A 14,695-nucleotide genomic window follows, 5' to 3' on the forward strand; every position below is an offset into this window, starting at 1 on the left:
TGTTGTTTGTGTGCTTTGTCCCTTCCATTTCTTGTTATCAAAAATATTGTTAATTAACTCTTTCCACTCCCAATAATTTTTTGTATGAAATAATAAAAAAAGAGCACTCGTGAGCAAATAAAAAAGCAGCCAAGTATGTATATATAAAAAAAAAGCAGCCTAGTTAGTGTATGAGCATACCATGATACCATTTATAGCCATGGTAATGAAGGCGCAGGTAAAAAATTATTTTAATCCAAAATCTTAAGGTATTAAGTGAATATCTTTTTAATGATTTATATTATTCTTTAACATACTCCCTCATGTAAAAGCTCTTTGAACTTGAAACGTGATATTGTATAGACCTTATTTTATTTTATTTTTTACCTTATGTTTATTTAATTCCACAAGTGAGGATTGTGATGATCGAACTTGTCACCTTATAATCATTGGAACTCTGCTACCAGGGTTGAAATGATTCTTTACACATAATACATACCAACCATAGTCCTTAAACAACTTCGATATATATATCATGAGTACAATTTAGCCATCCCCTGTATATAATAACACTCTCGAATCTAATATAAATATTTAAATTAGAAAAAAATTCCTAATTTTAAATAATATTGGTGTTTATTCTATTCAATCTTGAAGGACGCCAACTGCACATGTTGTCACACTTTGGCATTAGAGTTGACGCCACCTAGTTCGCCATTAGTCTGAAACGATTTGCCATGAGTGGGTTTATAGATGGACATCACCAACGGGGTTGTGATAAAGGTGGTAAACAAAGCCATAAGCACCAAAATGGTAAACATTTCGTCGTTCAGAACCTGAAAGATAACAACAAGCAAATGAATTGTAACTGAAATAGAAGAAAACCAAACCGTGTTCATTAATAATCGTAATTCTTTGTCAAAGGTGTTAGAACATCAATAGGATTAATTGGACAATGGACACGATAGTTATATTGTTTCATTTTTAACTTAATTGGAGAAACAAGTTTACATATATGTAACTTTAAATGCAAATCACTTTATGTTTCTATCCTATATTAGTAATTTGTCAATGCCCTTAGTGCTTATTCTCCTGAGAATAAATCTTTGCTCGAAGATAATGAAAGATGTGTTGCCAAATGCCAAACAATCTATGGATCGTATTTTATACGTTTGAAGTTTTGATACTACTTTAGCAAAGTAAAAGGGGTCCTTTTCAACAGTACAATTGTGATATTTAGTTATTTACACACATTCCTTTCATTTTTTAAAATAAGAAAATAAGAAAAACGCACATCTAATAATTTTTCTTTTAAAACAAAATTAGTCATTAATCCGGCGAATGTGCTTCTTTATGGTTCAATGGTCCAATTGTGGTTGAACCATACTAATTAAACTGATTATAAAATAAATATATTTATAATACTATATAATATATTAATAAATTAGGCAATATTATATACGTCCTAATTTTTTTAAAAAAAATAATAAAAAGGATAAATAATAAGTCAATTATAATAATTCACAAAATACGTACATAGACATAATTAAAAATAAATAAAGTTATACTTCAAATAAGTTGCTAGTAAATGGAGGTGATATTAGTTTGCATTCAAAAGATAGCTATAGCTAATTTAATATAAGATGGCCAAGTGAAAATTATCATATTTTGTTTCACATAACATGTTAATGTGAAAATCTCAGCCATCTAATTACAAAGTTCATAAAATAAGAAAGTTGAAAACTATTACTTTATTATTCACCGCGAATAAGTGTCCTAGTAAATATTCCTCTCCATTAATCAGCTAATACATGTTCTTTGACCAGCAGACTAACATAAACCATGTTTCACTAACATATTATTATTTATAAACCATATAATAATAAATCAAATGGTGGTAGCTCAGTTGGCGCATGAGAGCTGGACCCGCTCCGAATCGGACTAGTCGCGAAGTGATGAACCGATGAAATATTTTCAAAAAAAAAAATATAATAATAAATAAAAAGCTATTTGAAAAAAAGTTTAGTATTTGTTATTTTTTTTTTTGAAACTAATCCTAATTACCTCTTTGAGGTGAATTAGAACTCCCGGTATCCCCACGGGTTCGACTCTTTGAGCCGCCTATGAGACTAATTCAGAGTTTGGGTGCGAGCCCAAGGATCACGGTATTTATGCCCCTCCCCATATGATGATGTTGGCAGGATTCGAACCGAGGTCCTCTGATCATCTCCCACCACTCAGTCCCCATGCTACCAACTGAGCCACAAAACTTAGGTGTATTTGTTCTTTTTAAAGATGCAGAATTATATCATTTTAAGCATAACTACATTGTTTCACAGTGAGAGAAACATAAATAATAGTAGAAAAAAGTGAGAGGTTTTTATCAATTTAAATAATAAATAAATAATAATAATTTTAACTGAAATAACTGTTATTTAAATAGATAAATATTTTTTCTTTAAAAAATTATGATTTTTTATTTATATTATCTGTTAATTAAATAATCAATTAAGCACGTTGTTGAGAAGGATTTATTTTTTTTGCAATAAGCTTAATACAACCTCGTTTTATACAGAAATTATTATATTTTTATAATTTTAATTTATTTCAGAACTATTATAATATTTATAATTTTAATTTTTTAATTTTTCAATCTCAAAACAATATTATTTTATATTTTTCCTAACTGCATATATATTTTCCCTGTATTGAGAATGAGAAAGTGTTGAAAATGTGCTCTAACCTTTTTCTCTTTGCCAATGTTAAGCACGATGAGTTCCACAAGTCCCTTAGTGTTCATCAGCACGGCGACCGTCAACGATTCCCTCACCGGAATCATGCACATCAACGCCACAACAAAGGTTCCAAGAATCTTCCCTCCGCACGCGGTTGATATCACCAAAACCAGAAGCCCCCACCCCTTCGCGCCACTGATCTTAGCCACGTTCGTTTTCAACCCACTAGAAGCGAAGTAAAGTGGTAGCAACAAACCCAACACAAAGCTCTCGATTCTCTCTATCAACAAATCCGCGAAAGGACCCTTCGGAATCGTTAACCCGAACGCAAACGCCCCGAATACCGAATGGATCCCGATCAGATCCGTCACGAACCCGAACACCATCACACCGGCTATGGTTAAACAGATATAACCTTCATCGGCGGCGCCGTTATCCGGCGAGCATTTTTTTCCGACGAATTTCATCGCCGGTCTGATCACAACAGCCATGAAGATCACAAACGCGACGCCGGAGAGCATAACCCAGACGGACACCAGGGGGCTCTTGTGGCGGTTCCCGTTGCCGGCGAGTGCGATCGCTAGGGCTAGAAGGATCCACGCGGCGACGTCGTTGAACGCGGCGGCGGCCACGGCGGTTCCCCCGACTTCAGTGTTGAGGAGATCGAGCTCGGATAGGATGCGGGCGAGCACAGCAAACGCTGTTATGGAAAGCGCAACGCCCATGAAGATGAGGAACTGCGCAAAACCGACCTCGTTGGCGCCGTGGACGGTTTTGCGGAGGACGACGGCGACGCCGATGCCGAAGGCGAAGGGAAGGGAAATTCCGGCGAATGCTATGGTTAAGGCTCTTTTGCCACTCTGGCGAATAGAGTTCAAATCGAGTTCAAGACCCACGAGGAACAAGAAGTAAAGAAGGCCTATGCTTGCCACGGTTTCGAGTATTGGCATGCTCCATGATGGGAATATATGGTGCATGTAGGTTTCGTTCCTTCCTAAAGCTGAAGGACCTAACAGAACTCCACCCTGCACGTAGAAAAAAATCACAAAGCATAAGCAATTGCAACGAATTAAATTTTTAAAATTCAATATTTTAGTTCTTTAAATATAGTGTGCGAAAGTCGGGTCTTATAACAATAGTTATATATATATATATATATATATAGACAGGATCTTTTGACACCGGTATCAAATTTGAAGGTTGACACTTCATCTGAGAGTAGTCAGATCAAAAAAGATCAATCGTGTCACATGCTTACAAATCAGAGTCATTGATCTTTTTTGATCCAACGGCTCTCAAATGAGGTGTCAAACTTCAAATTTGACACTGATGTCAAAGGATATTGCCTCATATATATATATATATATATATATATATATATATATATATATATATATATATATAATGATGACACATGGGTTTGAATCTATAACATTATGTAAATTATTCAAACATTTCACTACTAGGCCAATTATAATTCTATTGACTTGCCTTATACAGCAATAGTTAGGTTGGCTATTGTGATCGGAAGATTACAAGGGCAAGATTATGTATACTTTACTCTTATCTTTATTTTTGCAAGTCAGAGAGTATTGTATATTAAAATTTATTTTTTATAGTGTGTATGTGGGCAAGCCTTATAGGAACAATAACGGGACATCCCTTATGATCGAAAGCTTACAAAAATAAGGTTGTGTATACTTGACTCTGACCCTTATATTCATAAGTGGAGCTAGAAATCTTATACAACGAAATTTAAGTGTGTGTATGTGCACTGTGATTAGCATAGATAAAGAAACTTACGATAATCTCAGCTATGACTTTAGGTTGTCGCAAAGGTTTGAAGAGGAAAGCGAGTAAGCGAGTCACGATGAGGATCAAGGTGATTTGAACTATTAACAATGGAAAGGCATATTCCAATGGATTGTCTCCTTCCCAAGCACCATTCGATGATGTCTTAATGGAAGTTATGTTCAACGGCATTGTTGCTGTTTAAGTGTAAATATGGACCTTTTTGTCAAAAACCGTAACGATATGGACTTACGGAGGTTTGGATTGCATAAGATTATTTTCAGTTGCATATTTATAAGAAGAAAATATTAAATTTCATGTGATTTTGAGAAAACCCGTAATGATTTAAAATGAGATGATGTTGATGCATTCGTGTTGATTTGTTTCCAAGAAGTGTGGACCACATAAAATGAGTGACATGATATAGACGAAAAGTCAACGGGCGTGAATTTTAAGGTGGACCTTTTAAAAAGTGATGTGGACTACTGAAAATGACTAACTTGGTATAGAAAATATCCACATTAATTTTTTGTCATTTAGGCAATGTTTGTTAGAGGAAAAAATTGCCTAAATGATGAAGACGAAGAACGAAGAACTAGAATCAAGAAGATGGAGGTTAATTTTGTACATAAAAAATTACAAGATATTCTCATGGTATAAGATAACAAAATACCACCTTTTTTATTATATTTTAAGTTGGAATTTTTTTTCATAAAATTGAATTCCCCTAATTCAATTTTTTCAAGAAATTTCTTGCAATCGTTTATATCAAACGTGAATAAATAAAATTAACCTGAAGAAATAAAATTATCACCTTCAGTTTCTTGAAACAAAAACTCTCTACCAAACATCCCTTTACATCTTAGTATTTGTGGATTTTAAAATGTAATGTAAAACAAACTTTTTTTGTATAAAATAGTTGCACCTGCTGACCATGACAGAGATAATATATACTGAAGATTCTCTAAACTTCTTGGATCGTTTAGAACCCTAATGAAAAAACAGTTTACGGATTTGGCTTCTAAAATGGTAGGGCCCCTATAACTCTGAAATTTACTATATGCGGGTAGGATTAAGTGTAAGGAATAAATACACTTAATGTAAGTTTTTTTTTTTTTTTTTTTTTTAATTTTAGTCATGAGTGATGCAGAGAATTAGCGTTACCAAGATATATGGAAAGTTTTACATAAAAACCCCAAAGCTGTTCAAGCTTATAAGTTATAAGCATCCAGATAAATTAAATTTTGCTAATTAATTTACATGAAACTCCATTGCTTGAGAGCTGCTCAGAATCCCTCTGCTAAAATAGAAGGGGTGGAAGGGAATTTCATATGCGAAGAACTTTGGTCTTTTATTGCTCATCCTTTTCACTTTTTTCAAAGAAAATATAATATTGCCAAACGTCTTAATATTTTTAAGGAAAAAATGCTTATTATTTTTTAAGGACATGATCTTGTATCATTCTAAGTAAAATGACTGTATTTTGATGCATATTTGTTAATTTTGTTACATTTCCCTCTTTTTAATTTTGTGGGTGAGAAAAAATATAAGAGTTGCGTTGGTCATTTTACTTAAAATTATATAAAATTATATCATTAATATGACAAAAGATTTTTCTTATTTCGAAACCTTAGGATTAGGTCTCGAGAAGCCCAACGCTTTACAAAAAAAAAAAATAATCCAATGAAAATGCTATTTTTATTTTTTATTTTTATTTCTTTTGTGTTTCCTCAAAATATCCGACGGCAGAAGATTAATTTTATTTTTGGGAAGTTGGAGATACTAAATTAAAAGCAGTATACTTGTACTCAGAGATTTAAAAATAAATAAATAAATAAATAACAACAGCTCTTGGAATTTGTAAAGGACTTTTGGCGCCATCTTCCACTCAAATCATGAACCTATTATACTCTTCCACTCAAAATCACCGGCATGATTCATGCATATTAAATGAATCCATCACGAAATCACATTTAAGATGAAATCATAAAAGCGCATTAATCAGACAGAAAGAATAAGATGAAAACTGACACGAAGTATTGCAATCATTCTAGCTAGGAACCCAAAATCAGATCAAGGGAAAGAAGAATAGGAAGGTGAGTGAGGATCGGGACCCAGTTCCCATTTTGGAGTCTGAAATCAATCCATATAGCCGAAAATTTCTAATACAAATTAGGCAACGAATGTAGCAATTGTAACTTTTTTTTATTTTAAGAAAATTTGATACAAAAAAAATCTCTTTTTTACAGAGAATTTTGTAATATTAAAATCTTAATAAATAGCCAGGTGTTTTGTAGATGATAAATATCAACCATTCATTAAAAATATAATATCTAATTAGTAGGATAGATGACTAGATGTAATGAGGAGGTGCTACATCCATCAATTTATGGAGCCATCGTGGGACTTGTGTTAATCATGTTAATTGCTGCTAGCTAGTCAAGTGATGAATATGGGAAAATTCATGGATGACGCCAAAAGCATATTTGTGCTTACCTCGAATTAAAATATTTTGCCATATGGAATTTAATTAAATTTATATATAATTTTTTCTTAAAATGTTTTTGAGAGACTATCGTAAGTTTACTCTAAAATTTATTTTAATTAGTGGCATCTATGTGCATATTAACACATTTTTTTTTATAATAATAGATATTTAAGAATTTAATTTTTAATGATTAATAAATAGTATTGCATAAAGTTTAAAACCTAATAATAGTATGTGATAAGTTATTCTATCTACTTTTTTCTTGCCCAGTCTACATATTCATTTTCAATACCATTGGATCTGAATCTAACAAAAGAGAGAAAGAATGAGATTCTGATATAATAATATTGAAGATGAATAGGTAAAGTAGGCAAAAAAAATGTAGGTAAAATATCTTATCCCTAATAATATATAGTTAGCTAAATTTAAATAAATATAATATTAGTTTTTGCCTTAATTGTGAAAACAAATAGCTCTTTTATCCATACAAGGAAGAGTACTCAAATTATTGTGTTTATCATTAGTTTTATTTTTTTTATTGAATAGGAAATATATTCCTTTCTAATCTCATTTCTTTGTTTTATTTTTAAAATACATCAAATATAAAATAAAATTCCTCTATATATATATATACATATATCTTAACCGTTAATTCTCGTATATTTGTATTAGGATATAAATTATTGTATATACAGAGAAATTAAAGTTATGCAAGTCTAATGCGAAAAAACACCTTAGTAGTATAGGAATAAAAAATTGATTATAATCATTCCTCAGTGGTTCAATTTCTTCTCTATTATTGTATCCTAATTTTCTTGAATTACAAGGAATCAACTTTTAAAATGGAAATTCAATAAACTAGAGTTGCAATAAGGTTTATCTAAACAACTATAATGTGAATTTAATGAATAACAAAGGTGACAACATCTTGCAATCCTAAAATCATGAATTTCCCCTCTTTAATTTGCATCCCTGTATTTACATGTGTTATAGCACCTTTCTTGCAGAAAATCAACGTCTCAAGCACCAATATGAATTTTTCCAAATTCATGTGTCCAAACCTTAAAATTAAATTTAGACGTCCAAACCTTAAGTAACCAAATTTAGGTGTTAATACCATCTTAGATTTTGACAAATTATTAATTTCCACTTCAGATTATCCCTAACCTTTGAAGCTTTCAATTAGCAAAATATCACAACCCTTTAATTTTCCAATTAAAGAATCATGAAAAAGATGGTTCAAGATCCATTCTAATGGCTTCTTGAAACTAAGAATTTTGATAAACGAAATGCAAGAATCATGCTCAACATGTGTTTTAATATAATGGGTACTCTTCACTTAATTTAGAATTCCAATAAAGAGAATCATAAATTCATTTTAACAATAAACACTAAAGAAAAACATAGAAATTGCATTAACATTGCATCAAACTAAATTCAAGTCTGAAAAGGTTGAGAACATATAAGGAACTTGAATACAAATGTTCATAATTGTAAAAGTTTAAAAGAAATATAGATTAGAATTTGAAACTTTGAAGATTCTTGAACTCCTCCAAGAAGTCTCCTCCTCACGTGTTGCTTACAAAATAACGTAGAAAACTAAACTGAAAAACTCATAAAATTGGTTAAAGCTAAAAACTAAAAAGTCTAATTCCAAGGCTCGGATCATTGCTGCCTTTCCCTTTCAGCTCTCTATCGAACGGTCCAAAAAATGCTTATAAGTTTACTTGAGCTCTGACTTCTTTGGGCTATGTCGTCCAATCATCGGCTGATAACTCCCTTTTTATTTTGAAAAATGATGCCCAATTCACTGCCCTTTTAGTGTACGTCGATGATGTTGTATTAACAATAAATGACATGAAGGAAATTCAACGTGGTAAACAATTCCTTGACCACATGTTTCATATAAATGACTTAAGGGGCAATTTAGTACGATGTATTTTTTAAGATTTTTAGGAAACTGAATTTTTTTAAATTTTAAATTTTCGGATATTATCATAAACGGGATGTAAAAATTAAATTTTCGGATATTATCATAAACAGGATATAAAAATCATATTTTTGAAAATCGAGATTTTCGGACAAAAAAAAATTTCTCCTCTACCAAACGCCCCCTTAAGGGCGTTTGTTATGCGGATTATATTTTGTAATTCAGGAAAGTTAATTTGGGAATAGTTGTTTACAGTATTTTGGTACCAAATTAAGGGAGAGTTTTTTGGGTAAAAATATTACCTGGTTTTTGCTTTTGCTTGTAAATCTACTTGAGGGAAGAGCAAATGGAAGTTCATTCAATATATGGAATAGTGTGTAGCCCGGGATATGAAAAAGAATAGCAAAAATATAGACTAAAATAACCTTATGTCATTGTACTATGTATGAATGAAAAAGTAAATGTGGAGGTATTCTTATAAAATAACCCCACTTTCTTATTACTTTTTTACAATCAATCAAACAACAACTCATAAAACTTAATCAACTTATTTTGAAAAAAAATTGGTCAACCAAACATTTTTTTGTAACTTACCTAAAAAAAATTAGTTCCTACCAATTTTTTTGTAATATTTTTTCTCTTGTAAATTTTTTCTTCTTCTGTACCAAACTCTCCCTAAGTGCCTTATGATTTTTTCTCGGGCTTGAGATTTCCCATTCCAATAAAGGGTGGTTAATCAACGAAAGTATGCATTGGAGCTTCTATCTGGTAGTGGTTTGCTTGCTGCAAAACCCATTTCCACTTCCATGGATGCCTCTTTAAAACTTGCACTTCTATAGGTGTTCTACTCCATGATCCTTCCTCCTGCCATTATCTTATGGGGAGACTCTTATATCTGACTACTACAAGACTAGACATGGTGTTTCCTGTCCAGCAACTATACTAGTACATTTATGCCCCCAAAGATGTGCATCAAACAACAACATTTCGAGTACTTCGCTATATCAAGAGCTCTTCTGGCCCTGGACTCTTCTTTCCTTCCAATAATAATTTGAGGCTGTCAGGATTTTCTTATTCAGATTAAGCTTGTTGCCTATATACACAATGCTCTATCACTGGCAATTGTGTTTTCCTTGTTTCAACACTTATTTTATGGAAGTCAAAAAAACAAACAATAGTTTCTCAATCATCTTGTGAGGCTGAGTATCGAGCTTTAAACTGTGAGCTCCAATGACTTTCATACCTTTTCAATGATCTTGGTGTTCTACTATCACAGCCCATCTCTGTGTATTGCGACAATACATCAACTATATATCTTGCCCATAATCCAAGCAATCAAGGGGCGTTTGATAGAGAAGAAATTTTTTTTATTTGGAAATCTCAATTTTTAAAAATATGATGAAAACATTCAGTTTACAATAATATCAGAAAATTTAAAATTTAAAAAAATTCAATTTTTAAAAAATCCTGAAGAATACCTCTTACCAAACAGCCGCCCTCGGGAGCATACTAAACATGTGGAATTGGATTGTCACATTATTCCAGAAAAGGTGACTCAAAGTCTCATTCATTTGTTGCCAGTTCAGCACATATTCAGAGAAACCAGAAGAGAGATGAAGAAGAAAGAGAGAGAGAGAGAAGAGAGAAAAGTGAAAAATATCTCATGTTTTCATTATGTGTAAATCAGCACACGTGACCCCCTTATAGTGCTAAGGGTAAGAGCCATGTCACTGGTTCTGTTGAACAGAATTGGTTAGTGTAACTAATTACACTTGGTGTATTACAAAAGTACCCTTATCAGATATTACAAATATATCCCTATGTATCTACTCTAATAGCCCCCCTCAAACTCAGGGTGGATGAAACAAAGAGTGATAGTCAACCACACTGAGTTTGTCACGCAGAGCAGCAAAACGAGAGGCAGAGAGGCTTTTGGTGAGAGTGTCAGCAATTTGATCTATAGCAGGAACGTGACAGACACGAATGTCTTTAGCTAGAACCCTCTCACGAACAAAAAATAAGTCAAGTTCCATGTGCTTGGTACGAGCATGAAGAACAGGATTGTGGGACAGTGAAACTGTGCTTAGATTATCACAGAAAATTAGGGGAGTGGAGAACTGAATATGAAGTTCATGTAATAGAGACTTGAGCCAAAGAACCTCAGAAGTGGCAAGTGCAAGGCTACGGTATTCAGCCTCAATGCTGGACCGTGCAATCAATGGTTGTTTCTTGGACCACCAAGAGACCAAGTTAGATCCAAAAAACACACAGGCACCTGATGTTGAACTTCGATCATCTGGATCCTCTGCCCAATCAGCATCACAAAAGGCAGTGATAGAAAAGAGATGGCTGGGATGACAAGGTTGCAACAACATCCCATGCTTGAGTGTACCCCGAAGGTACCTTAAAATGCGTTTGACAGCTGACCAGTGTTCTTCAAGAGGCTGAGACATAAACTGACAAGCTTTGTTCACTGTATAGCTAATTTCTGGTCGTGTGAGAGTTGCATACTGCAAAGCTACAACAATGGAGCGATAAAATGAGGGGTCTGAGTAATAATTGGAACCATATTTGGACAACTTGCAGCCAGAAGGGAGGGGAGTACAAATTCCTTTTGCTTCGGCCATATTGGCTCTGGTAAGCAGGTCTCTGATGTATTTGGACTGTGATAGAAAGAGGCCACCAGAAGCTGACTTCTTGACTTCAATACCAAGGATAAAATTAAGATCTCCAAGATCTTTTAGAGCAAAAGCAGCATTCAGATTCTGAACAAAAGAGTGAAGCAAGCTAGCATCACTTCCAGTGATGATTATATCATCTACATAAACTAGGAGGAACACACAGTGATTGGACTTCCTATAAATAAAAAAGGAAGGATCACATTTTCTTGCCAAAAATCCAAGCTGAAACAGAGATGCCTTGAGTTTGTCAAACCAGGCCCTTGGTGCCTGCTTTAAACCATATAAAGCTTTATGTAACCTGCAAACAAGAGACTTATCAGAAAATTCAAAACCAGGGGGTTGTGTCATGTAGACTTCTTCCTCTAAAATGCCATTGAGAAAGGCATTATTGACATCCAATTGTCTTAGCTGCCAACCAAAAGAAATGGCAATAGTAAGAATGACCCGAATGGTAATGGGCTTCACAACTGGGGAAAATGTCTCAGTGAAGTCAAAACCAGCTTGCTGGTGGAAGCCTTTAGCCACTAATCTGGCTTTGTACCTGCTGATAGAGCCATCTGGGTTCTCCTTAATCCGAAAGACCCATTTGCAGCCAATGGCCTTTTTGTTTTCGGGAAGGGGAACTAAGGTCCAGGTAGAATTAGCTTGAAGAGCATTGATTTCCGATTGCATAGCAGTAAGCCAATTGGGATTGACAAGAGCCTGTTTGAGTGAGGTAGGTTCAAGGGAAGTCAGTAGTATTGAGGTAGTTGGGCAGACTTAGATCGAGTGAGGATAGTATGAGAAGGAGAAGAACGAAGGGAACCAGAAGGTACATACTCTGAACCAGAACTGGTGCTGGAAGAAGAAAAAGGGCTAGAGTTAGCTGAAATTGGAGAGGATAAACTGATACCTGAACCAGAAGGTGATACATCACTGTTAGAATATTAAGTGCTTGCTGCTTGGGAGGATGAGGATGAAGGATCAGCTGGACTGACTGAGGTTGAACCATAAGAGGATACTGTCCTGGATGCTGGGAGAGGAGAGGTATACTGCTGTAGAGGAGAGTCACTCTGTTGACTAGAGATTGGTGTTTGGGAACATGGTACAGAAGAAGGTACGAATGGAATTAAGTTGGAAATGGGTTGTGAGGTAGTACTGGCAGGAAGAGAGGATGTCACATGTGTCCAAGAGGTATATGGAAATTTTGTTTCATTAAAAAGGACATCCTTGGAAATGAACAGACGACCAGAGGAGTTGAGACATTTGTAGCCTTTGTGATTGGGAGAGTAGCCAAGAAATAAGCATTCACTGCTTCTAAAGTCCAACTTATGATTATTATATGGTCTTAAGAAGGGAAAAGATGCACAGCCAAAGACTTTAAGACTCTTATAGTCAGGGACAGATTTAAAAAGTTTAGTGAAAGGGACCTCAAAGTTCAATGATGTTGTAGGAAGGCAGTTGATAAGGTGGACAGCTGAGATAAATGCATGATCCCAAAATTTGATGGGTAGAGATGCATGTGCAAGTAAGGTAAGACCAGTTTCTACTATGTGACGATGTTTCCTCTCAACCACTCCATTTTGATGGTGAGTGTGAGGACATGTAATTCTGTGAATGATACCATGTTGTTTCAAAAGTTGATGAAAAGAACGAAATTCTTCTCCCCAGTCAGTTTGGACATGTAATTACTAGAATGATATATAGGACTTGTAAAACGAGTTTCAAGTCCAAATAATGAGAACTGGTGCTAGAAACCGGTACTGGCTTGGAAAAGCGCGTACCGGGAAGGTGCTCAGAAAATTATAAGAAAAATATGTTAATTCTTGGAAAAATGTGTAGTTTCAGATTCCAAAGTTTGGGATTAAAATGATAAGCGTAGCAAATAAAGTTAATACTGTGTGTTTAAGTACGTTTGAGCTATAAATACCCTTTATAAGGGCACAATGCCCTAGAAAACAGAATTCCAGCGTGAGTTGTTGGTGGAGGCTGACCAGAATAGTGTTCCATTGCTCTTTCCTTCATTTCTTGGCCAAATTATCACCTTTGATGCTTGTTCCTTCTTCCTAAACACTTGGTGAGGGTGAGAGCTAGCTTTGGGACTGCTTTGTTGGTCTCTTTCTGAGTGTTGGTGGCAGTGTGGAGCTTGTGAGGGGGCTGTGTTAGTAGGTTGGAGTGTAGAGGTTTTGTTCTTTGTTGTTAAAGCTCCAAGTGGTCATCTTGGTGAATAAAGGAACCACCTTGTTGTGCATTTTCGTGCACTCTTCCAAGTCAGAGTTTGGGAGCTGGTTGTGAGCTCCAAGAGCAACCTTTTGCCTCTGTTTTGAGCTTTGGTGAGTTGTACCTACCTTGAGCTTGTGTTTTAATGGGTTAAAGGTGTGATCTTTGCATGTTTAATGGGTTAATCAAGTAACCAACTAGGGTGTGGACCTTAATCAGTATAAAGATGCATGCTTTAACGTAATTAAGTGTTAAAAATGGAAGCTTGGAAGGATATCTTCACGAAATGCATCTTCTGCATTATGTCGTGAAATATCCGGATATGTGCCCGAGGAATATCCGGATATGTAATATCCGGATATGGGTTTTGAGTATCCGGATACTAGATATCCGGATATGGGATTCTGGATATCTGAATATTGCATATCCGGATGTGTCCAGTGAGATATCCGGATATTGCATATCTGAATATGGTCCCGAGGAATATCCAGATATTCTGGGATTTCGTAGAACAGTAGCTGTGCTGTGCGTACAGTAGGCTATTGGGGGTTTGTGGACCCTAGATTAATGAAGTTGAACTTCTGTAACTAATGAACTAAGTCAGAATCGTTGTGATTAAGGGCTTATGGCTTGGTATGGAGCCTTAAGATGTAAAACGTAAGGAAAGGCGTTGTCTTTAATTTATATGCTTGTGTTGCATTATTATTGATATAATATTGGTCCATAACAGATTGTGAATCTGCTGTGTTTGGACTTTGAGCTGTGGACTCTTGGCCTTGGGTGTTAGCTTGCAAGGTAAGCTTTCGTGTCCTCGGTTTAGCCATGTTGTGGTTCCACCATGTCCCATGGGGGTGTGGTTATATGCATGCTGTGTTACATGCTTTGAATATTT

The 14,695-nt window shown here is 34.7% G+C and overlaps 1 protein-coding gene across 1 annotated transcript; it reads right to left on the reverse strand.

The window, feature by feature from the left end:
- Positions 1 to 516: 516 nt before the first annotated feature.
- Positions 517 to 4,697, reverse strand: LOC133290661 (cation/H(+) antiporter 20-like). Its single transcript, XM_061488780.1, has 3 exons — positions 4,518 to 4,697; positions 2,723 to 3,739; positions 517 to 815 (listed from the first exon to the last, which is right to left on the reverse strand). The coding sequence occupies exons 1-3, from the start codon at positions 4,695 to 4,697 to the stop codon at positions 657 to 659; spliced, it is 1,356 nt and encodes a 451-aa protein (XP_061344764.1). The 3' UTR covers positions 517 to 656.
- Between the last annotated feature and the right edge of the window lie 9,998 nt (positions 4,698 to 14,695).

The sequence above is a fragment of the Gastrolobium bilobum genome, unplaced genomic scaffold (assembly GCF_033153095.1).
Source record: "Gastrolobium bilobum isolate Gb01-03AN ecotype WA unplaced genomic scaffold, APGP_CSIRO_Gbil_v1 utg82661, whole genome shotgun sequence".
Taxonomy (NCBI): Eukaryota; Viridiplantae; Streptophyta; class Magnoliopsida; order Fabales; family Fabaceae; genus Gastrolobium; species Gastrolobium bilobum.